At 45.2% G+C, this 24,260-nt stretch overlaps 1 protein-coding gene across 5 annotated transcripts in view; it reads left to right on the top strand.

The window, feature by feature from the left end:
• Positions 1-24,260, top strand: part of ATP8A2 (ATPase phospholipid transporting 8A2) — a 541,088-nt gene that overhangs the window by 208,574 nt on the left and 308,254 nt on the right. For all 5 annotated transcript variants that reach the window (XM_039520497.1, XM_039520502.1, XM_039520500.1 and 2 more), the window contains one exon: positions 3,452-3,624. In XM_039520497.1, coding sequence (XP_039376431.1) covers positions 3,452-3,624 — 173 coding nt within the window. The remainder of the gene's footprint in view (positions 1-3,451; positions 3,625-24,260) is intronic.

Raw genomic sequence — 24,260 nt, 5'->3', positions numbered from 1 at the left:
TGTAATTCTAGCACATGTAGACATACTTGAAAAATGGTTCAGGCTTTAGCCATAAATTATGCCAAAGCCAAAGTCCTGAAAATTAGTGTTGCAACATATTTGTTGCAACAAAATTAAAAAACAAAACCCCAGAATAGATTTTCATTACTAATGGTAGCATGGCTGTTTCTGTTTTAGATTGCTGTGGAAATAACTTTTGTCCTGTTCAGTGAAGCATCTCAGGAGTGAAATATGTGAATCTTACACTAACCCCAAAAGGAAAAAAAACCCTATATTACAAGCATATTTGATTCTATGGCAAGATCCGTGAAATAGAAGACGTCCCCATTTTGCATCAAACTATTCTAAAGTGCAATGCAGGCATTTTCCTTTTCTGCAGGATCGTTAGCAGTCTGGCAAACTGTGTGGTAATGAATGTGTTTACATATATATTGAATGGCTTTCAGTTGGAAAGTGAAATCCCTATAGAAAATGATTTATATGATATTTCAGAATATTGAAGAAATTTACATTTGCAATCTATTTGTCTAGCTGGGAACTTGAAAATCTCAGCAATCCCACAGAAAATCATAGTGGTTGCCAGTATGTGTATACTGTATGCATATAATGATGACCGTCTTACATTTATTCTTCATCTTTCATCCAAGAGGATCTCTCAGCATTCTACAACAAACTGATGTATAAATTATACACATGAATCACTTCATTCATCTCTAAAACACACCAGCCTCTAGGGCGAAGCTTGTCAACTGTTTTCACAGTGCACTGAAGCTTAGCAACAGTTTAGGACAGGAAGTGAAGAATCCATAAGACATAACCCCCCCACCCCCCATACTTCTGTCATTGTTTTTTTATTTATTTGGTGGCAACATGCATGAGAAAACATTGCAGCATATATAATAGGGATAGAAGACAATTCTACCCTCATTTACACTTAAGCAGTCATTGATTTCAATGGTGTTCTATGGTGTACCTGGGCCCCTAACTCAGAGTATGTTCACACTACAATCAGAGGTGTAATTCTAGCACATGTAGACATACCTGAGCTGCTTCGATCTAGCTAGTGACAATGAAGCTGTGGCAGCACACTGCATAGGCAGTAGTACAGTTTATGCAAGCCAGCCCAGGAACCTGGGTATGTACTCAAGTGTCCAGCCAATGCTGATGCCTGTGCTGCTGTGGCTTCTCTGCTATTCTTATCTGAGGTAGCTAGACCAAAGCTAGCTTGCATATGTCTACATGTGCTACAGTCACACATCTGATTGCAGTGTAGACATACCCTCAGTTGAATTTGTAGCGTAGATGGAGTCTTACTGATTTTACCTCCTATTGTAGAAAACTGGTCTGCTGGTATGTCTCCATCTTCCAAAAGTGTGGATGTTCTGGTCTCCATATGTTTTGATTAACCCCAACCACAAAGCCATATTATCCCATAAGGTGAATGTGTAGGGGAAATCCTGACTGTATGGTAATGCTGAACTTAACTGGAGTAATTTGTGTTCTTCAGTACCAGCAGATGTGTAGTCTGTAGGGAGCAGTTTGGCTACATTTATTTTTTTACATCTGTCAGTTAAATCAGAGATGCAAATTGAAAATGCAGCACTCAGCAACTGCTTGTGGATTTGTAGCTCTCCCTGGAGAAATGTGGCTTCATAAAACAATGAATGGATTACAATGAGACATAAATATAGTATTTTCATTTGACAGATATAATCCTTCTCCAGTATTGTTCATATTAGATAGAGAGAAATGGTACCTTTTCCTGTAGACTAGCATACAAAGGAAGGAAGCACATGTAAGCACTGAGACACATATTTGACAGTTAAGTTGGCACCAGGTTTTCATAGCTCTGGGATGAGCAAAAAAAGGATACTTTGTTTTGCAATGCTGTGTATTGGAGATCATACCAGAATGGACCTTGCATACAGAAAATCTGAGATGCAGTTGATGCTAGAAAGCCCCCTGGAGGCAATGGAGGCAGCAAACCATCAGTACTTCCAACCCCAAATGTTCAAAAATCATGAGTCAGGCTCTCCAAAAACAATGAGATTGGCTTTAAGATCATGTGATTATGTACAGATAATAGATTTGGTTTTCTTTTTATTTGCCTTATGCTTTTTGAGCCTTTAGGGTGCACTGGGATCACATTTGGAAGCTTTCTCCACAGATACAAAGGCTAGAAACTTACTTTTTCTTGAACGATGAAGACTGAAATCATCACATATTCACTTGACTCCAGGAGCTGGGGTTTTAAGGAAAAGAATAATTATCATGAGATCCATGACAAAATCATGAGAGTTGGCAACTCTGAGTCCTTCCTTCTAGGCTACAGGCTGCGAGGGAAGCCCCATCCTATCCTCAAAAAAAGCAATAACAATGCAGTCCATGCTGCATAGTCAGGCACTCAGCTTTGCCATCTGTGTTCTCAGCTGGGAACCTGGATAGACCAAATATATGCTGAGCCATTCTACCAGGAAGCAGGGGGTAAATCAGCTTTGCTTCTAAAGGAGAGCCTAGTGGAGAAGCATGCAGGCAAACACCATACCAGTGGACTGCCCCAGCCTCTGAAGAGTCCTTCCCCCACAGATTTCCAGGATCCATGGACAATTTTTGTCCCTTTACTTTACAGATATGTCAGAAAAGCCCCTCTCCAAAAACTTGAACAAACCAGTAGATAATGTAGACACACTTTTGGAGAGCTGTTTTGTTAGAGTAAATCTGGTGAAACAATTCATAACCATCGATTTTCAAAAAAAACAAGAGAACTGTGAATCTGGTAGTAGATTAATAAGCGGTCAGTTACTGAGCATCTTCCTTATCAAAGTACCATGCTTGAGTGGGGGTTAATTAAAGTCTTTGTTATCCAAATCTGGTGGCCTGAGAGAGCGTGAACAAGGAGTCAGTCAGTGAGGGCTATTTTTAAAACTATGTGTGCACTTTTGCACACACAAAAGAATACACACAATTTACATGCACATGTTTGAAAATTTGGTCCTGAGAAACTAACATTTTTCAAAGATGTTCAGTACTGACCTAACTCTGCTTCCATTGAAGTCAATGGTAAAACTCTGACTTGAATGGGAAGAGAGGCCAGTGTAAGCACTTTTGCGATTCCTACCTTAAGAGTCTGAGGAAAAGGTTGAGAGCTGAAGATTGAGTCATTTGGGAAGATGGTGAAACAATAATAATATGTAGCCCTTTTCAACAGTAGATCGCAAAGCATTTTCCAAATGTAGGTTTTTTTGGAGTAAGCACGGGGAAGGACATTCAAATCCATAATATTTTGATGGGGAAGCAGTGGCAAAAGCCATGGAAGCACCAGGCTCCATTTATTCTAACCCACCTTTGAATCTGAGAATGTGTCAAGGATGCTAATGCTGGTTTAGAGAGATGGCTGGAGTATAGTGGAAAGAAACATTTTTTTTCTTTTTTGTGTGTGTTTGTACTTTAGGCAACAAGAGCAACCCTGACCCATCACTGTACAAACCTGGGAGATTCACTGGGGAAAGAAAATGATATAGCTCTCATTATTGATGGCCAGACTCTGAAGTATGCTCTCTCGTTTGAAGTCCGGCAGTGCTTCCTGGACCTAGCACTGTCCTGTAAGGCAGTCATCTGTTGCAGGTAAGAAATGTCAGGATTTTCTCCAGTGAGAAGCTGCTGTGGAGCTGGTGTAACTCTTCGTCTTCTCCTGCCATTTATCTCCTTCAGGCTTACAGCACATGCAGAAAATGTAAAAGAAGGAAACTTACAGATTAATATTTAAGAGGAGTTGAGCTGTCTGCTGTAAGTCGCTTGTTTATTCAAACACAGTTGTGAGTTATCTGTTATGGAACAATTATTGGGAAGCAGGGCTGCATACTGGGAATATCCCACAAGGGCTGAGTGCAAGGAATATTTCCCCTCTAATGGCTTTTCTGTGGTTGCTGCAGCTGCTGAAGCTACCATAGCTATGTCCCACTCCTCCTGCACTCTGCAGGACTGTATGAGTGACTGGCGGATCAGTGTAGTCTTGGATTTTACTTCTCCCCTCTGCTAACCCCAAACCCTGCAGTCAGAAGACAGAACGAGCCCCTGTTCAGTGCCCCAGGGATGCATACCCTTTTCATGGACTCTCCGTGTCTTGAATGCCCCCCAGCAGTGGAATTATCTTGGTTCTCAAAAACTGTACTATAGTGATGAGCATGGTATTTAAACGATAGATGGAAAATGTCATGGCTGCAGACAAACAGGCAGGATTCTCCCCTAATTAAAAATAGAAATGCTTTTTAATTATGCAGATTTTCCCCCAAATTGAGCCTGATAGCTTTTTATAAAGTGATAGGAGATAATGAGGAAACAGGCCTCCCTGACCCCTTGATTATAGGAGACACTGAAGAATAGGAGCTGTGATGTTATACCTGTGATCATGCTTAAGCAGTGGGAATTAAATAGCCAGAGGTTGCCTGCACTTGGTATGGCAGCTCTTCATTAAGGAGAGCTGCACAGAGAGGCAAGGAAACAATATTAAATATCTTAGCAGGTACAGAAACCCCAATAGTATATGTTATTAGATTGTAATTCATTTGCGTAGCCTTCCCTAGAGGGTAGCTATCTATGATGTTCTGCTGCTGAGTAGTCTCCTGCGATGGCTTTGAGCTCTAACAGGGTTTAGTGTTCAGCATTTTTCTGTGTTGTAATCACAGAACACTGTGAAAATTACATTGCTGAGTTTAAATCTTTTGATGAAAACAGAAGAGTTGAGGCGATGAGTGTTTGTACTACTAGGCTGTTTTCATTGGGTCTTTTTTGGATGAAAAAGGGAACTCAGAAAACTGAGTAATGAAAGAAATTTCCCTCCTTATTGTTTTGAAGGTTAATATACAGAATACTTCAATTAATACCTTGTAGAAGTAGTAATGGTAATATTTGATAATATTTTCATTGTAAGTGGGGGGCAGAGTCTGATTGCATGGTAGGAGTTGTTGTGCAAAGTTTTTCACATTGGTATTCAAAGCAGCCTACAAATATTAGCTAATTAATTCCCACAATACTGTTGGTAATTGAGAAAATATTTCCCCATTTTATAGATGGAGACAGAAAGAAACAGCAAAATTAAGACTTATATTTTCAGAATTGGCCTCTAATTTGGGGTACTTTGGTTTCTGAGTGGCAAACCTTAGACACACAAGGCTAGATCCACAAAGGGATTTAAGGACCTAAGTCCAAAATTTAGATCCTCAGAACCCCTGTTTAGTTTTTGCCTAACCCTGTAGGCACCTGTTTCCACTGGTAAAGTCCCCCAGGCACCTGAATTTCTGCTGGTGCACATACATACCACCACCTAAGTCCTGAGGCCATTCAGCTTTGTAGCACCTACCTCATGCCTAAGCCAGTTGGATCCTCAACCTGGGCATTCTCCCACCTATCTTGCCTGCAGTGCCCAATCTAATGGCATTTTCACAGGCCCTCTTAGAGTAATTACCAGACCAGGCCTTACACACATTGAGTGGAGAGAGGTGCCTATGCTTCCCTTCTACCCAATCGCTATCCCAGGGGTTAGAGCACTCACCTGCAATGTGGAAGGTCCCGTTTCAAATACCTACTCTGCCTGACTTGAGCAGGGACTTGAACCCACGTCTCCTACCTCACAGGTGAGATGCCCTAACTGCTGGGTTATGAATATTCTTAAGTGGGGCCCTGTCTCTCCTGCTGAAACTGTTCCACTTTGTTTAAAAAACTTAAATATTAATTGAAGCAGGAACTGGAACCTAGGTCTCCCAGGAGAGCGTGCTAGCCACTAGACTATAGAGTAGTCATTGTATTTCTAGCCCAGTGCCTATGTAAGTGTCTTTATACAAAGTGGAACAGCTTCAACGAGAGACATTGAGAGAGACCTGCTCCAGAATAGCCCAGTGGTTTGGCCACTCACATGAGAGACCAGGGTTCAGTGTAGAGTTGCCAACCTTCTAATGGCACAAAATCGAACACCCTTGCCCCTCCCCCTGCTCTGCCCCTTTTCCAAGGCCCTGCCCCTTCTCTGAGGCCCCACCCCCCCTCCCTCTGGTGCTTGCTCTTCCCCACCCTCATTCATTTTCACTGGGCTGGGGAAGGGGGTTAGGGTGTGGGAGGGGGTGAAGGCTCTGGCTGGAGGTGCTGGCTCTGGGGTGGGGCCAGAAATGAGGGGTTCAGGGTGCAGGAGGGGGTTCCAGGCTGGAGCAGAGGGTTGGGGTGTGAGAGCAGGTGAGGACTCCAGCTGGGGGTGTGGGCTCTGGGGTGGGGCTGGTAATGAAGGGTTTGGGGGGATGAGGGGGCTCGTTCCCATGGGGCCAAGGGGTTCGGAGAGTGGGATGGGGATCAGGGCTGGGGCAGGGGGTTGGGATGCAGAAGGGGGTGTGGGGTGCAGGCTCCAGGGAGGGAGTTTGGGTGTGGGAGGGAGCTCAGGGCTGAGGCAGGGGGGTTGGGTGTGGAAGGGAGTGCGGGTTCTGGCTGGGGGGTACAGGCTGTGTGATGGGGCTGGGGATGAGGGGTTTGGGGTGCAGGAGGGGGCTCAGGGCTGGGCAGGGGTTGGAGTGCGGGGTGTGGGCTCTGGGAGGGAGTTGTGGTGCAGGAGGGGGTTCCGACCTGGGGCAGGGGGTTGGGATGTGGGCTCCAGCCGGATAGTGCTTACCTCAGGCGGCTCCCGGCAATGGCTGGCATGTCCCTGTGGCCCCTAGGCGCAGGGGTGGCAGGGGGCTCCTCACACTTCCCTCAGCTGCAGGCCACTGTTTGCAGCCAATGGGAGCTGTGGAGCTGTCACTTTGGGCGGGGGCAGCGCATGGAGCAGTGAGAGGCTCTGGAAGAGGGGAAGCAGTGGGGAAAGGAAAGATCCAAGGAAGGATCAACACCTAGAGGACAAAGACTTTGAACTGAGGGAGTTTGGTCCCAGGCTGGAAAAGGGTCCAATCTGTGTATTGAGGAACTGTAACCTGCTTCTACCATCTGTCAGGGTGAGCAAAGCTGTTTGATTCAACTCTTGCTCAGACTAAAAGCTAAGGATTTAGAAAGCATTTTTACTTTTTATTTTCTTAAGGTAACTATCTCTGACCTTTATGCCTACCACCTATAATCACTTAACATCTGTCCTTCTGTAGTTAATAAATCTGTTTTATATTTTACCTAAAACAGTGTGTTTTGTTTGAAGAGCTTGGGAAATCTCAGCTCAGGTTAACAAGAGCTGTTGAACGTCCACTACCTTTCTGTTGGAGTTGCGAACTAGGTAATGAACTGACACTGGCCCAGCTTTTGACTGGAACAAGATGGTTCAGTTCTGGGGTGCAAGACGAGGGAGCTGGGGGGAATTGGGAGATCATTCATGTAACGCGGTTGGGAGTGTCCCTGCCTGTGGATGTCTGTGTAAGTGCAGTGCCTATCAGAGGTTTGTAGCTTGACATCAGCATCGCAGTGTGAGGAATACCCAGGCTGGTTGGTTTTGGAGGGCTCAGCAGTTCCACAGTCCAGGTTGCACCCTGGGGACCCCATCACACCCCTCTTGTGTGTATGCATTATAAGATGTAGTTTTTAATTACATGATTACATGCTATCACAGAACCCCTCATTCAGTGCACAGGTTGGATGTTCCTCACCGAAAGGGTCATTATTCAATATTTCTTTGTATGCTCATCATTCAGTCTCTAGTCTTCAGCCTTACTTACTGCACACCATCCAAACTTTGCACTGAACACAAAAATCAGGTTCCTCATGGGATATTTTATGTTGCTCATCTTTGTAATATTTTATCTTCAGAACACTCCTAGGAGGTAGCACAGTATTACTCCCATTATAAATAATTTTTAGTGTACATAGATTTTGTAATTAGTGTTAGTGTAAATAGTCAGTGTAGATAGTCCCTATGGTTGAGGGACTCCCTTCGCCTGAGAGGCCAGGCATGCCCCAGTCCCTGGCTTCAAACCTTGTGCCTCTTGTGGAAAACGTATGCCCATGAGTGACCTGCACTCCAGCTGCTTGAAGTGCTTGGGGGAAACTCATGTGAGGGACAAGTGCCAGATTTGTTGGGACTTTAGACCCCACACCAGAAAGGACAGAGAAATAAGGCTGAAGGCTATCCTAATAGAAGCCGCTCTCAGACCAGCCTCAGAGCCAAGTTGCTCCAATTCTACACCAAGCACTTTGGCTTCGATATGAAGCCCTTCTCCGGCACCACACTTTTCCTGGCACTATTCACCATCTCCAATGTCAAGGAGAAGCACAAAAAGCAGCGCACTGATAGAGGGCGCTCGATGGTGCAGAAAAAGGACAAGTCTGGGGAAGGCAGCACAGTGCGACCTATGCTGGGCCACTCCTCCACCCCCAATCCCATGGTGGCACTATCAGCTCTGCCCAGAGTGCGTCTGGTGCAGGACCCTCGGCCAGCACCCAGAAGCCACTGTGGTACCAGCGGTCTGACTGTTCCATTGACCCTGGAGGCCATTACAGTGGCCAGGGATTTACTATCATTCCTGGTCTCCCTGACTTCAATGGGATAGCTGCTGGCTCCGATGACTGGGAGCAGGAATGATCAGGAAGCATCAAACTTCTTCCTGGCACCAGGCACCCCCGGCACCCTCTGGGGCAAACTGAGACCAATCCTCTCATCACGGCCATCTCCAGTGCACCGCCAGTCCCCAGACCTTGGGCACTGTATGGAGGCAGAGTGGGGTATCACTCCAATGTGGTCACCAAGGGAGGACTCTTCATCAGAGTCCGAAGGGGAAACCTATGTGCAGCCTAAAAGTCACTACTAGCCTATGTGTCACGAGACCTCAGTTGGCACCTGGCCAATGTCTCACTGGCCTATGCAGTGGCCATACTGGAACCCTTGGGGTTTTCCCCCAGTACCAGGTCCTCCCTCCCATCGATCATACTTGGTGGTTTCAGAGAGGTGGGCTACCAACCCTTCCTACTCAGCACTGGACCCTGACTCTGGTACTGACCCCAGTACCAACATCCAAGATGTGGCTCCCATGGACATCATTGAGAAAGAGGAAGGAGCCCCTCCTTCAGTGCAAGCCGCCTCCTTCTCCTCCTTGGAACATAAGAATGGCCATACTGGGTCAGATCAAAGGTCCATCTAGCCCAGTATCCTGTCTTTTGACAGTGGCCAATGCCAGGTGCCCCAGAGGGAATGAACAGAACAGGGAATCATCAAGTGATCCATCCCCTGTCGCCCTTTCCTAATTTCTGGCAAACAGAGGCTAGGGACACCATCTCTGCACATCCTGGCTAATAGCCATTGAGAGACCTATCCTCCATGAACTTATCTAGTTCTTTTTTGAACCCTGTTATAGTCTTGGCCTTCACAACATCCTCTGGCAAGGAGTTCCACAGGTTGACTGTGCATTGTGTGAAAAGACAAGGCTATCTCAGGGTCCAGTAGCTCGCTTCCATAGGTTGACTTCAGAGCCCAACAGGACCTTTTGAAGAGGATAGCACCTAACCTGGGGCTGGAGATTGAGGAGCTTAAGGAAATATCCCACAGCCTTATTGACATTCTAGCTGTGGCAGCTTCCTCCACAGTGGCCCTACCATTAACGAGTCTGCAATGGGTCTGGTCGAGGCCCTCTGGCAAACTGCTTCTTCTTTGCCCCCCTTCCCCTCAAAGAGGACAGAGAAGAAATATTATGTGCCAACAAGCGGGTTTAAGTACCTGTACTTGCGCACACACCCGGATTCTCTGGTTGCGTTAGCAGCCAACAAGAGGGATAGGCAGGGCCAGACGAATGCTACCCCTAAACAAAGAGACTCAAAAAACTGAACCTGTTTGGGAGAAAGGTTTATTGAATGGGTAGCCTTCAACTGCGTATCTCTAACCAGCAAGCTTTGCTGGGGAGATACAATTACAATCGGTGGGACTCCCTGGCCAAGTTTAAAGACTCTCTGCCTCAAGATTCATGGCAGGAATTCACTGCCCTTTTGGAGGAGGGTGAGACTGTGGCCAGGACCAATCTCCAGGTGGCTCTGGATGCAGCCAACATGGCAGCCAGGACAATGGCCTGAGCTGTCACCATGAGGCATTGCTCTTGGCTCCAGTTCTTGGGACTTCCTCATGAGTCCAGCAATCTATCCAGGATTTCCCTTTTGAAGGCTCCTCACAGTTCTCTGTGCAGACAGGCACAAGGATTCACAGCCTGAAGGACTCAAGGGCCATCCTCTGGTTCTCCACCTGTCCCCCTGCTCCACCTCCGCTTGCTCCTGGATCTCCTCACCCAGGACCGGGGCAAAATCCACCACCCTAATCCCAGCCCCCTTCGCCTCACCAGCTGGTTTTTGGACAGGGCTTGCGTGCAGACAATGCCTGTTTGATGCTGGTGGGACTCATCCTTACATACAGTAGATGTACCTCCACCAGAGCATGCTACAGAGAAAAATGGACACATTTCACCTTCTGGGCTTGGCATCATTGCCTTTCACTACTACCAGGGACTTGCCTCATCCCATAACTACCTGCTTCCTGAAGGGGCTGCTGAAAACCTTCCTGCCAATGCTTGTACCCACCCACTCCTGGAACCTCAATCTTAATGCTTTCTGCTCTCACCAGACCCCCCTTTGAGGCCTTGTCCATCTGCTCCGTCTCCCACCTTTCCATGAAGGTCATTTTTCTTGTGGCTATCACTTCTGTTCGGCAGGTCAGCGAACTGGCTGCCATGATGGCCAGTGCCCCTTATACGGTCTTCCACAGGGACAAGGTTTCCTTACGCCTTCACTCTAAAGCCTGGTCTACACTAGGCGTTTAAACCGGTTTTAGGAGCGTAAAACCGATTTAACGCCACAACCGTCCACACTAGGAGGCACCATATATCGATTTTAATGGCTCTTTAAACCGGTTTCTGTACTCCTCCCTAACGAGAGGAGTAACGCTAGTATCGGTATTAACATATCGGATTAGGGTTAGTGTGGACGCTGATCGACGGTATTGGCCTCCGGGAGCTATCCCACAGTGCAGCAGTGACCGCTCTGGACCGCAATCTGAACTCGGATGCAGTGGTCAGGTAGACAGGAAAAGCCCCGAGAACTTTTGAATATTTCCTGTTTGCCCAGCGTGGAGCTCCGATCAGCACGGGTGGCGATGCAGTCCGAAATCAAAATAAAGAAAGAGCTCCAGCACGGACCATGCGGATGTGATCGCTGTAAGGGCAGGCAAATCCGTTCTATCAGCGCTCCGTTACAGAAGATGAAATTCAGAATCCTTTTTAAAAAATCTCCAGACAGACGCCATAGCAGGGACTCAGCGCACTGCAGCGTGACAAGCGTAACGGAAAGCCAAAGAATCAAATGGACGCTCATGGACTGGAGGACTGAAGCTATCCCACAGTTCCTGCAGCCTCCGAAAAGTATTTGCATTCTTGGCTGAGCTCCAAATGCTTCTAGGGTCAAACACAGTGTCCGCGGTGGGTCAGGGCATAGCTTGGCAATCTACTCACCCCCCCCCCCCAGAAGCGAAAGGGAAAACAATCCTCTGACTCTTTTACATGTCACCCTATCTTTACTGAATGCTGCAGATAGACACGATGCTGCAGCCGTCAACCAACATCCTCACTCCCCTGCCATGGGTGGCTGATGGTACAACAGGACTGGTAACCGTCCTCGTCATCAGCCTATTGGCACATGGGGCAGTAACCATGCTGATTAGCATCCGTGGGCGCCTGGCCCTAATTTTTTCTGGTGGATGGTGGATGGTGCAGTATGGCTGGTAACCATCGTCATCATAGCAACAGGGGGCTGAGCTCCATCAGCCCCCACCCCCTTCATGTGTAAAGAACAGATTCAGTTGCCCCTACTAGCAGAGGGATGCTGGGCTTCTCTCCTACACACTGCTTAATGTCCTGTCTGGACTATCATAGCAGCTGGAGGCTGCCTTCCACTCATTTCTCACTAACAAGTCACCATGTCTTTTTATTCCTGCATTCTTTATTACTTCATCACACAAGTGGGGGGACAATGCTACGGTAGCCCAGAAAGGCTGGGGGAAGAACGGAATCAACAGGTGAGGTTGTTACAGGAGCACCCCCTGTGAATAGCATACAGATCATAGTTTCTGCAGGATCTGACACAGAGCAGCTGTGCTCTCTGGTTCTATGATACAGTGGTTATCTAGTACACTTGCCTATATTCTAGGCAGGACTGATTCTATTTTTAGATACCAAAAAGGAGGGATTGACTCAGGGAGTCATTCCCAATTTTAACTTTGCGCCCCTGGCTAAGGGCAGCCAGGGGCACTTATGACAGCAGCAAATGGTACAACAGGACTGGTAGCCATAATCATCCTCACCAGTTCCAATTTATGGAAGGGTTTGGATGGTGCAGTATGGCTGGTAACCATCTCTGCTGTCATGCAAAAGCAAAAGCATGCTTCTGTGTAGCGCTGCTGAATCGCCTGTGTGAGCGGCATCTAGTACACATACGGTGAGAGTCACAAAAGGCAAAACAAGCTCCATGATTGCCATGCTATGGCATCTGCCAGGGCAATCCAGGGGAAAAAGGCGCGAAATGCTTGTCTGCCGTTGCTTTCCCAGAGGAAGGGGTGACTAACGACATTTACCCAGAACCACCCGCGACAATGATTTTTGCCCCATCAGGCACTGGGATCTCAATCCGGAAGTTCCAAGGGGCGGGGAGGCTGCGGGAACTATGGGATAGCTAGGGAATAGCTACCCACAGTGCAACGCTCCAGAATCTGACGCTAGCCTCGGACCGCGGACGCACACCACCGAATTAATGTGTTTAGTGTGGCCGCGCGCACTCGATTTTATAAAATCTGTTTTACAAAACCGGTTTATGCAAATTCGGAATAGTCCCGTAGTGTAGACGTACCCTAAATTTCTCCCAAAGGTGGTCTCAGACTTACACCTCAACCAGTCTATTCACCTCCTGATCTTCCATCCTAAGCCACATGCTGTTCCTGTGGACAGAACCCTACACTTGCTTGGTGTCCGCCTTGCATTTGCATTCTACCTCGACAGAGCCTTTGCCTTTCGTGCCTCTCCATGCCACTTTGTGGCCATTGCAGACAGATCCTGGGTTCAAGCCCTTTCTTTCCAGTGAATCTCAAAGTGGGTCTCTGCCTGCATCCAAGTATGCTACACACTAACATCCCACCGTCTGACCAGATTATGGCACACTCAACATGGGCACAGATGGCCATCTCCGTCTTCCTTGTAGACATATACTGGCATGACCTCTTCCAGGCAGCCACATGGTGTTCCGTGTATACCCTCACCACCCACTACTCCATCTCCTCTGCTGTAGTCCACACTGCTTGGTGGTAAGAGGATGAAAGAGGGGGCGTCATCCTGCACAGTTTCATATAACCTCACCTGCAAGATGATGCCATGGGTGGTGCACATGCGATATGATGGATACTGCTATGGAGATCTTCCAGTGCATGGTACGCATGCACACACATGTAGGGACCACACATCTCGAAGAACTTCCAGTTACAGTAACCTCCTCTTTTGCACCTCTACAACCAAATCAGCACAAATCATACTATGTTATCACTTGTACCCATTTTATGACCATCCCATGAGATATATAACTTACACCACTATTTATCTCATTACTTCACATCAGAATTTGGTCCATGTGTGTATCTAGCCTTACAAACATGTCCCCATGTCATGACTTCTCAGGAAGGAAGGAAATAGGAGCCCAGTAAAATATAAAGACAATCCGGGTTTGCTTTGCACAGCAGTAAGGCTGCATCATTCTTAGGCTTTCAGAAAGATTGTATAGCCTCAGGGGCACATTTTTTTTTTTGTGTTGGCGTAGTTTGGACTATGGGGGAACGTGAGGGCGCAAAAGGTATTGTGACAATTTCTGAGTGGACAAGAAAATGTATTTGGACTCCCGGAGGAGATTCGCTTGGTAAGAGAAATGAATGCTCCCATACACCAGAATAATATAGTTTAGTCTAATTTATCGACCAATACGTGCACACCTGAGTAGAGGTATTAGATGGCAAAAGCAATAGCAGTCCTGCATTGGAGCGAGATGCCCCTTGTAGGTCTTTTCCATCTGTGATTTGATACTTATTCCAAGAGCAGCTACTCTTAGTACTGCAGACATCAGAACTTCCTCAGTTTTCCAGTCAGACAGTATTCTCTTTGTGCTTCTCCCAAAGTCTATTCCAAATAGTTCTCAGTTATAGAAGCTTTCAGTCTTAAACCAAACCTTCTGCATCATATGATGTTTTCTCTAGTTCTTCTAAATGCTGAGCATGCTTTGGCCATATGGTTCTGGGAGCCTGGGAAGTGGGTTGTCCTCTTTGTTTGTAGGTGTTTTGCAATACAATAGAAAAACCACTCAAATGCAATGATCCTGCCTCCTAAACACAATGGACCACATTCATCATAAAGCCAGTGGAGTTAGACCAGGGATGAATTTGACCCAAGGTCTCATGTGTCCACTGCGTGTTTATAGCCCATCCATCCATTTTGATGATACATGTTATTCCCCCCAAATACTCATCTCACTTCAGAATTAAGTATATGTGCAGTAGCTGTTAACCCCTTTGTTGGGTTCCCACATTATAATTAATTTCAATAAAGTTATTAGTTTTAGATACTTGCCACATTATTTTGAATACATGGATCCTATAAACCCAGAATCCAGCCCTGATTGCTCCACTCCCCCGCGTCCCCTCCGCCAGGGTTTGAGAGGGCTAGCCCAAAGGCCTATATAGCCAAAGCAATTCACATCAGCAAAACCTTAATTTGAATTACCCTAAGTCATATGACTTACTGTAAATAGTCAGTGCTCTTCCCCCATTGCCAAGACTAATTTAATATTAGTCATCTCCTCTCCCACTATCTCTGGTGGTCTAGCAGAACAGCAGTTTTAATTATTAGTGGGTTAAAATACTAAGGAACAATATGGAAAAATACTGCAAAATGTTAAATCAAAGGAAAAAAGTGATGTAATTTCATAGGTTTAAAACAGGAAATAAAAATAAGTGGGTTTTGAATCCCCAGGGAAAAAGAGGAATGCCTTTAATAGCCTTTAAGGCTTTGCAGAAATGTTCCATTTACTTGCCAGGTGCTTGATACTAAAGAAAGAAAAACATTTTTATCCCGCTCTGGGCCGTTTTAATAGTACTCTGTGTGTCAAATAAGACAGTGCACTTTAAAACTTCACAGGAAGACGTTTAAAATGTAATTGGCACAGCAAGAGGAAATTTCAAATTAAATAGAGTTACAGCCTTCAAACAAAAACATTAATTGGGAGGGGATCTGGTTTTTTGGGTGTGTGGTTTTTTTTTTAAACTTGATGGTACACTCTAGAAGGAGCTACATTGCTGTTCTCAACTTAACATAGCATAAATTCATGGGACTTAATATAACATAAATTCAGTACAAGATTTTCATCCCCCCTGGGGCATTTCAGATGCATTTCCCATTCAATGACATTTTAAAAACATATTTAAGATATACTGTATAATCACTTGCTAGGCTTTAGACATAAACTGTAGTTGAACTTGGCTCTCAGGAGTAATCTTTTAAAATGAAACTATAGTAAATTTGCCCCCATTTTGTAGTAAGAAAGAGGAAGATGGTATCGTCTGACAAGCTAAATTGTGCACTATTGGTGTTTCCAAAAAGAGGATTAGCTGTAAAATACACCCCTCCAGACTGGGTAAACTTGCAAAACCAGAGAGTTAGCAACTCTAAGCTTAAAGAATAGGCTTGGTAAGAAATACCATTCCACAGACTTAGGTCAAAACCTGATACCCTTACTCACACTGAATAGCACGTTGCTGTACAAGTAGTCCATTGAAGTAAATGGGGTTACTCCTGGAGTAAAGTGCTATTCAGTGGGGTAAGATTTGTTCAAAAATGAGTTGGAGAGATAGCCAACAGAAATTCACCACTGAGTGGACTTTATTTGCAAGAATTTTATTATATTTATTTCACTTGGTTATTTTTAACTATGGGCTAAATTTTGCCAGAAGAACATTATGTTTTTTTAGGGGGTGGGAGGGTGAGTAAGTGACAATATTGCCTATTATCATGGGTTAGCATTTCTGGGTTTGGCAGAAGAAGCAAGTTTTTAGAAGTGCTTCCTCCTACAGACACATTTTTTTGTCAGGGTTTGTACTGTAAGGTTTGGCTCACTGGTCTCCTGCTATACCTATGATTGCAAACTAATCTGCAGGAAAGATGAATGCGTGGCATGCTTTGAATATGAAAATTGCTAATGGAATGCTGTGAAGTACCTGGTGAAAGCCATTAAACACACTGCAGTGCTAACAAGTACAAAGAAATTTGTATACAAAAACATCATGATGCACAGACAGTATAGTTCATGGGTTTGAAATCAGGCCTGTGCAGTGAAAGAGGTTCTTGGTTGTTGTTTGTTTAGCAGAACTTCTATTCAGGTTTACACTGAAGCTGCTTCCACTAGCAGGGCTGGTGCAAGGATGTTTCACACCCTAGGCTAGACTTCCACCTTGTGCCTTCCCCCACCCCGCGCCCCTGCCCTGAGGCGCCCCCCCAACGGCAGCTCCCCCCTCCGCCCTGAGGCGCCCCTGCGGCAGCTCCCCCCCTCCGCCCTGAGGCGCCCCCCTTGCGGCAGCTCCCCACCCTCCGCCCTGAGGCACCCCCTCCGCCCCAGCTCACCCCTGCTCCGTACACGAGCACCCTGAGCACGCCGTGGCTGCTTCACTTCTCCTGCCTCCCAGGCTTGCGGCGCCTAAGCTGATTGGCGCTGCAAGCCTGGGAGGCAGAAGAAGTGAAGCAGCTCGCCTCTACCCTGCCTCCTTCCCAAGCACACCATCACCACTTCACTTCTCCCGCCTCCCAGGCTTGCGGCGCCAATCAGCTTAGGTGCCACAAGCCTGGGAGGCGGGAGAAGTGAAGCAGCCACGGTGTGCTCAGGGAGGAGGTGGGGCAGGGGTGAGCTGGGGCGGGGAGTTCCCCTGTGCGCCACCCCCACCCCCTTATTTACTGCAGGCGGCCCTCCCCGCGCTCCCCTGCCCCAGCTCTCTCCGCCTAAATGCCAGCGGCGACTGGGGCGGCCGAAGATCCGGCCGCCGCAGTCGCTGCCGAAGAAAATGGCACCCCCCAAATCCTAGCACCCTAAGCAACCGCCTAGGTCACCTAAATGGTTGCCCCGGCCCTGCCCACTAGTCTTTGAGCTGGAGCCAACCTAGCAGCATTTAGGGTAGAGAGAAGCTCATAGAAAGAAAGCAGCTTCTGTAGAATTTTTAAAAATAAGTCATTTTCTGAGTAACTTGGTGCTCTACCATAGGTGCTTGGTAGAGGGGGTGCATTAGAGAACACAATGAGCCCTTCCTGTGAACCTTCCCATGTTAAATGCGTAATTTGGCTACAGGTGCTGGCAGCACAAATGTCTCTGGAGAGGCATGTCTTGGCATGTTAAGGGTGGGGGCCATGAGCCACCTGCCCCCCATCAATGCCTGCTGTGCTGTGCGGAGCGCTGACTATGCTTGTGGTACAGATGTAGAAAGCATCCCTGTCTCGTGCATTCTTACAGCATAATAGGAGACAGCGGGGCTCGGAACATTGGGCAGTGCACCTCCTTCCTCTAGCCAGGAAGGCTCTGGCTCTGCAAAGACATACTGGAGCCCAGTATATTTTGGGGTATGGAACCACAATCCTTTTAAACTTCAAAATTGGAACACTAATAATTTTTGTTGCCCTTTTCTGTACCTTTTCCAATTCCAATATATCTTTTTTTAGATGATTTATACCCGCAGAAGATCTGCCTCATAATTTTTTGTTTTTAAATTCATAAAACATCTCTATTGCAACCAATTTCTTTATTTTATTTTGATTTTGTTGTATTAGTGCCATCCTAGTTTCTGGGCTGTTTACAAAAAAAACAAAAAACACCTGTGTGCAGTGGCTCTCAACCTTTCCAGACTACTGTACCCCTTTCAGAAGTCTGATTTGTCTTGTGTACCCCTAACTTACACCTCACCTATAAACTACTTGCTTACAAAATCAGACATAAAAATACAAAAGTATCACAGCACACTATTACTAGAAAATTTCCTACTTTCTCATTTTTACCATATAATTATAAAATAAATAGTCTGGAATATAAATATTGTACTTACATTTCAATGTATAGTATAGACGGCAGTATAAACAAGTCATTGTATGAAATTTGCTAGTGCTTTTTATGTAGCCTGTTGTAAAACTAAGCAAATATCTAGATGAGTTGATGTATTCTCTGGAAGACCTCTGTGTACCCCAGGGGTACACGTACCCCTGGTTGAGAACCACTGCTGTATAGCACACTTAATTGACTGTCATAGAAATAACAATGAAACTGCCTCCTCATTAACAGTAAACCCATCAACATACCCACCATATTCCCATCCCGTCCACTTCCTTCTTCCACCAGAGGCCCGTAAAAAATGTGGGCATTGCAGCATGAACAGAAGGTGAATAAATCCAGGCGCTCCCAATCTTTCTGCTGTTCTCAGTGGAATACCGGTGCTATTTTTTCATGTAAAACAAGCCACTGTTGTTACTACCAGTGCAGCTCCACCAGCAGTACCAACGGTGGGAGTGCTAATGTAGACCAGTCGTTGAATCATCTGAATCCCCTGTTCAGAACAGGTCGAGAGAACAGCTGTTAGAAAGTTGGTGGCTGCCAACAGCTGTTATCAGCAGTGCCCCTATCAATGTTTCATTGGAAAGTGAAGCCGTGTTGCAATTTCAAGTGAGGTATTCATGGTAGGGTGATAAAAATGCCTAAACTGTATTGACACCATTCCTAGAAAACAGGTATTGAATGTTGTAATACAGACAGGTACTCAGGTTGGTGTGTTGCAGTGTCGAGAGGAGAGTTTTAGCAACATCACTGCAGAAATTGCTTTTTTTCTGCCCTTCCCCCACTTCCTGCCTTCTGTTGGCTAATCTGTAGTATGATTTTTCAGCTAAATAATGGAAGTGTAGATGTGTGTGGGGCCGCGGGGAGAAGGAGCCCAGAGTGCCAAGGTACTGGACCACAGTTTGATGCTTCTAGTCTTCCATCACCACACAGAAGAAACATCAATAATATAGCGCACAAAATGAACATCTGGAATAGATCTTAAATATTTATGCCTTTAAGTCCCATATTGTTGCTGGTGTTAGTACTTGACAAAGTGATTATACGGTGGTGTAGTTCAGAATGTATTTATTTATTAAAACAAAAAAGTGTCTTGTTGACTTTCATTAGAAAAGATCCCCAGTCCCATGACAAGAAAATTACAACCCTTTTTTTATTAAGAATATGCAAACCAGTTCTAACATTAATTGGTCCCAAAGAAAATTATGTATGTGCTCCATTTTCCTGTATACACATCTGACATTTTCCCTCATCTATCACCTACTGAATTATCAATGCATATTCTCTTGTTCTACCTCTGACAACTCATGACAGCTCAGCACTCATCTCATGACTTTGAAAACCATAAGGGAAGAATCATTCTGGCAGCTTTAATGTTTGCAGATAATTGAAGTGGGAGGAAGGTTTGGAGTTGCAGTCAGACTTGGCACATCCGTGTACTCATGCTTGTGTGCATGCATACAATGTGGGCACACATTGGAAATAGCCATCCAAACAGATCTGTCCAAAATGAGTGTATATGAGAGAGAGAGAGAGTGTGTATGTGTGTAACCACTCCAGCAATTTATATTTTACAGTCCAGTTTTTAGAAGCTCTATTGATTGCTTTTCAGAGATATAGATAAAGTTGCAAAACAGATAATATTCTGTTTGAATCCCAAATACATAATCTTTAGGAAAAAGCTGAATTTGTGTTTGAGTTTTATGATTGGTGATTTCTAAGCCTTACTATCTTTATCATCTGCAAAGCTTTGCAGGGTCAGCAGAAAGAGTGAGTTTCTGCTGAATGATCTGGCTTGTGTTCATTTTTGTTATCAGCTTCCTGAGCTATGACAGAGTTCCAGAGCCTCACTGTCTCAGGTGGTTTAGCTCATTCTACCACAATAGCTAGTGTTTAAAGAAAAAAAATTACCATTAATTCCAGTCACCCATCCGAGTTATCTGAGAACCCAGTGCGTGAACATTTATTCTCATAGTTTGTGGTATTAATGGTTCTCAATGATTTTGCTGTATCATTTGGATATGTTAACCACTGAAGGCCAAGGTAAACATCCCAGTTTTAGAATAATCCTCTTATAAAGAAATCCCTGCTTATCGAGTCAAAAACATCTGTGAACCATTTGTTCACTTTTCTAGCATTTATTTTTACAGTTTTACTGAAAAAAACTGTTTAAAGACACTAAAGGGCATTTACACACAATTCTTACACAGTTGAGTACTACAATATTTTTTAATTATGTACTTTACAACTGCTATCTTTCCATCAAATAATAGCAGTACTCACTTCTGGGTGTGCTTGTGCATCTCCTATTAAAACTAATGGGAATGGGACATACAGCTTGACTACCTTACCGAATGGAGTTGAACACTTATACTTAAATGGAAGCGTCTGAGATGGCTAAAAAAGTAAGGTTAGGACCCATAAAATCTTTGAAAATCTAGAAGAGTTAAATAGTGTTAATTCATTATCTCTTATATATTACAAGAAGTAAATAGTCTTAAAGTCCTTGTCTGACCTCAGAGTGTCTTATCAATATTAACCTGAGAACAGTACTATGCAACCAAAACAATAGAGCAGTAATCAGGCTTTATATTCAGTATGGCACACACCAGATCCACACATTCCTAGGAGTTAAAAGAAATTAGTGTGATAAAGTTCCTCCTCTACTTTGGTGGGTCCTGCACTTATTGGCGGTGTAGCAATGCAGGCTCACCCCTGCGGCGCCTCCTGCTGGTTGTCCTCAGGAATTAGCTCTTTTTCCAGCCAGGAGCGTCCTCTGTAGGCCAGTGATCCGCCTGTCCTCTGGCCCCCATGTCCCTCCCAAGACCCCGGTGCCCCTTTAACTGGGTGCTGCCCCATTGGCAGTACCCCCACAGTTCTGGGTCTCCCCCTCCCAGGTGAACCCCACCCACTATCCTCACCTCACCTCAGTTTAAGGCCACTGCCAGTCATTGTCTTGCGTCCGCGCCCTAGGGCAGACTGCAGTATCAGCCTACTCATCTCTGGCAAGGTTGGGTTTGGACCTGCTGCCTTTGCCTACCCCTGGGCTTCCCTCTGCAACCCCCAGTACCTATTAGCCCAATGCTAGGCCACAGCCTGGGGCTTTCCAGGCTGGAGCTCCCCAGCTCCTCTGCCTTTCCCCTGCCCCGCTTCACTCAGGTACCCTGTCTCTAGCTCCCTGCAACCAGGCCATTCTCTCTCTATAGGCAGAGGGAGACTGTCCTGAGCTTCTGGCTGCCCTGGCCTTCTTATAAGGCCCAGTTGGTCTGTTTGGGGTGTGGCCCCAGCTGCATCCACTTCCCCTAATCAGCTGGAGTTTTGCTCCCTTCCCCAGCCCCAACCCTCTGCAGGGCTTTTCCAACCACTTCAGGGCTGGAGCGAGTGCTCACCCCACTACAGGTGGGTTTTGCTAGCCTCAGAGATCTTCCTGTGTTGGATCAGGAGTTGGGAGGTTTTGGGGGGAACCTGGGCCCGCCCTCTACCCTGGGTTCCAGCCCGGGGCCCTGTGGACTGCAGCTGTCTAGAGTGCCTTCTGGAACAGCTACACAACAGCTACAATTCCCTGGGCTACTTCCCCATGGCCTCCTTCAAACACCTTCTTTGTCGTCACTACAGGACCTTCCGCCTGATGTCTGTTAACATTTGTACTCCTCAGTCCTCCAGCAGCACATCCTCTCACTCCCAGCTCCTTATCCAAACCTCACTAACTGGAGTGAGAGCCTTTTTATACCAGGTGTCCTGATTAGCCTTAATTAATTCTAGTAACTTCCCAATTGGCTACAGGTGTCCTAATTAGCCTGGCTGCCTTAATTAGTTCTAGAAAGTTCCTGAGTGTTCTGGAATAGTCCCTGTTATCTTACCCAGGGAAAAGGGACCTGCTTAACCTGGAGCTAATGTATCCACCTTCAACCACTCTCTTGTAGCCATCTGACCTGACCCTGTCACATTAGAGAAAATACCTATTTGGTGATATTGTCCATCTCTCTGTGAAATAATTGTTCAGGACAGCATATTCTCAAGTGATTTGTCTATTTTAGTTTTTTAATTACTCAAGTGAAGAGGCTTTCACTACTTCCCTTGGATAACTATTCTACAGTCTAAGGCTATGTCTACACTAGAGAGCTTACAGCAGTGCAGCTGTACCAACGCAGGTGTGCCACTGTAAGATCTCTAGTGTAGCCGCTCTGTGCCGATGGGAGAGCTTTCCTGTCGACATCATTAATCCACCCCCCAACGAGTGGCATAACATGTCTCTCAGGGGGGTGGAATATTCACAACGCTGAGCGACATAAATTTTGCCAGCATAAGTGGTAGTGTAGACACAGCCTTATGAACCACATATACGGGAAATATTTCCTGATATTTGGTTGAATGTTTCCTTTGCTTAATTTCATCCCATTATTATAGCCCTAAATATACTTTTAATAATTCCTCCCCTTGCTTGGTGTTTACCTGAAAGCCGAGTAAATAATTTGTAACAATTTGTATTGGTGAATTCAGCCACTTTTCATGGTCACAAAACTGGTTACAATTTGCAGAATTTATATGCTTTTGAAATTATTCACTATGTACTTTTTAATGAATAATTTTTTAATAAATTTATAAATCTGTAGTTTGGACACAGGTAGTTTATTGCACACATTTGAAAGTCACAATGTGTTGTTCAGTCTTGATTGGACACACAGAATGCATAGCATTGTTTCCTTACTGGATGAGCTAGCTCTTAGAACCTGATTTCTCATGCAAATATGAGTGGTTCTGAATTAAACACTTACTTTCCTAAAATATTCTGCAATATTCATTTAAAATTCCATGTTTCTGTGAACATTTTTGCCAGTAACTAGAATATTTTTGGAAAAGTGGTGCCAACATAGCCAAAGCATATTAATCTTTTTAAATTTGAAGCAGTGTTCATAGGAAAAATGTTGACGGTACAGGCTTCAAATCTCAGTAGATAGTTATCACATTCCCCCTTATGTATAATCTAAGCAAGCTATGGTATTTTTTTAAAGCTTTCTTTATGTCACTTCATTCAGCCACTTAGTTATTTTGTTGCTCTCCTTTGAATTCCCTCCAATTTGTTGTCATCTTTCTGGTACAGAGGTGCTCAAAATCATGAGCAATATTTTAGGTACATTCACATTAGCGCTTTATATAATGGGTCTGTCACCTCCTTTGGCAATTATGCGCTACCTCTGCATGTGCAGTTTAAAATAGTGTTTAGTTTTTATTCTTCATATTTCATAGCATCATGATTTCATATCAGATTTGTTGTCTGCAATCACCCTTACCTGTTTTTCAGCATCAATGCTTTACCTTGCACTGAATTACATTTCCCATGTTGTATCTAAACTAAAACTATTGTCTTCTCAAATATGATGTTAGGTGTCCTGTGCTGTTGGATGTGCTGTATTTCAGAAGAGATATAAAACGGTGGTTTGGAACCCTCTCTGGTGACTGAAAACCCCTTGGTGCTGGGTGAGATAGTGTCACAAGAAGTGTGTTATTCTCAGTGTGCTGGCCAAATTCTAGTTTGGAGAATTACATTCTTCCCATCTGAATTCCCCTTTCCTTGTCAATTGGATATGATACAGGTCTGTCTCATCTTACGCTGGGGTTATGTTCCGCAGTCAGCGCGTAAAGCGAAAATCGCGTATAGTCAAAATTACATTGAGTTTAATGGCGGGCGGAATCGCCCGCACTACAGAAACAGTATTTAAATTGTTATTTTTCTCTTTTTTTTTGAAATCACGCATGTTAAATACGCCTAAGATGCGATGGACCTGTATTCTTCTTCACTTCCTGCTTGAAACTGTTGTGTAGTATCAGTCTGAACTCCAACAGTTGCCAGGTTTCAGTCCACAGGTAATTCAGTAATTTGCTGCCAATATTTCAACAATGAACTCCTTCAAAAAAATTCTACCTATATTGCCAGTACAGGTAACGTTTCTGGTTAAAATATGCTCCCATCCCCCAGACTGACAACGGGGTGCAGGTCCTCCCTGAGTGGAGAGGGTGCTGCAGCATGGTGATGGCTTAAACTGCAGCCAGCTCAGTCCCAGACGCAGTGGGGCTGAAAATGTGAACAAGATGAGCCAGCCTCAATATTTTGGTGTAGGCCTCTATGATAGTGCTAAGAGATGGATCTTGAGCCAGCACTCTGG

The sequence above is a fragment of the Mauremys reevesii genome, linkage group 1 (genome assembly GCF_016161935.1).
Source record: "Mauremys reevesii isolate NIE-2019 linkage group 1, ASM1616193v1, whole genome shotgun sequence".
NCBI classification, from domain to species: domain Eukaryota; kingdom Metazoa; phylum Chordata; order Testudines; family Geoemydidae; genus Mauremys; species Mauremys reevesii.
Note: the sequence above shows the minus strand (reverse complement) of the source record. Positions and strands in the feature narration are given on the sequence as shown.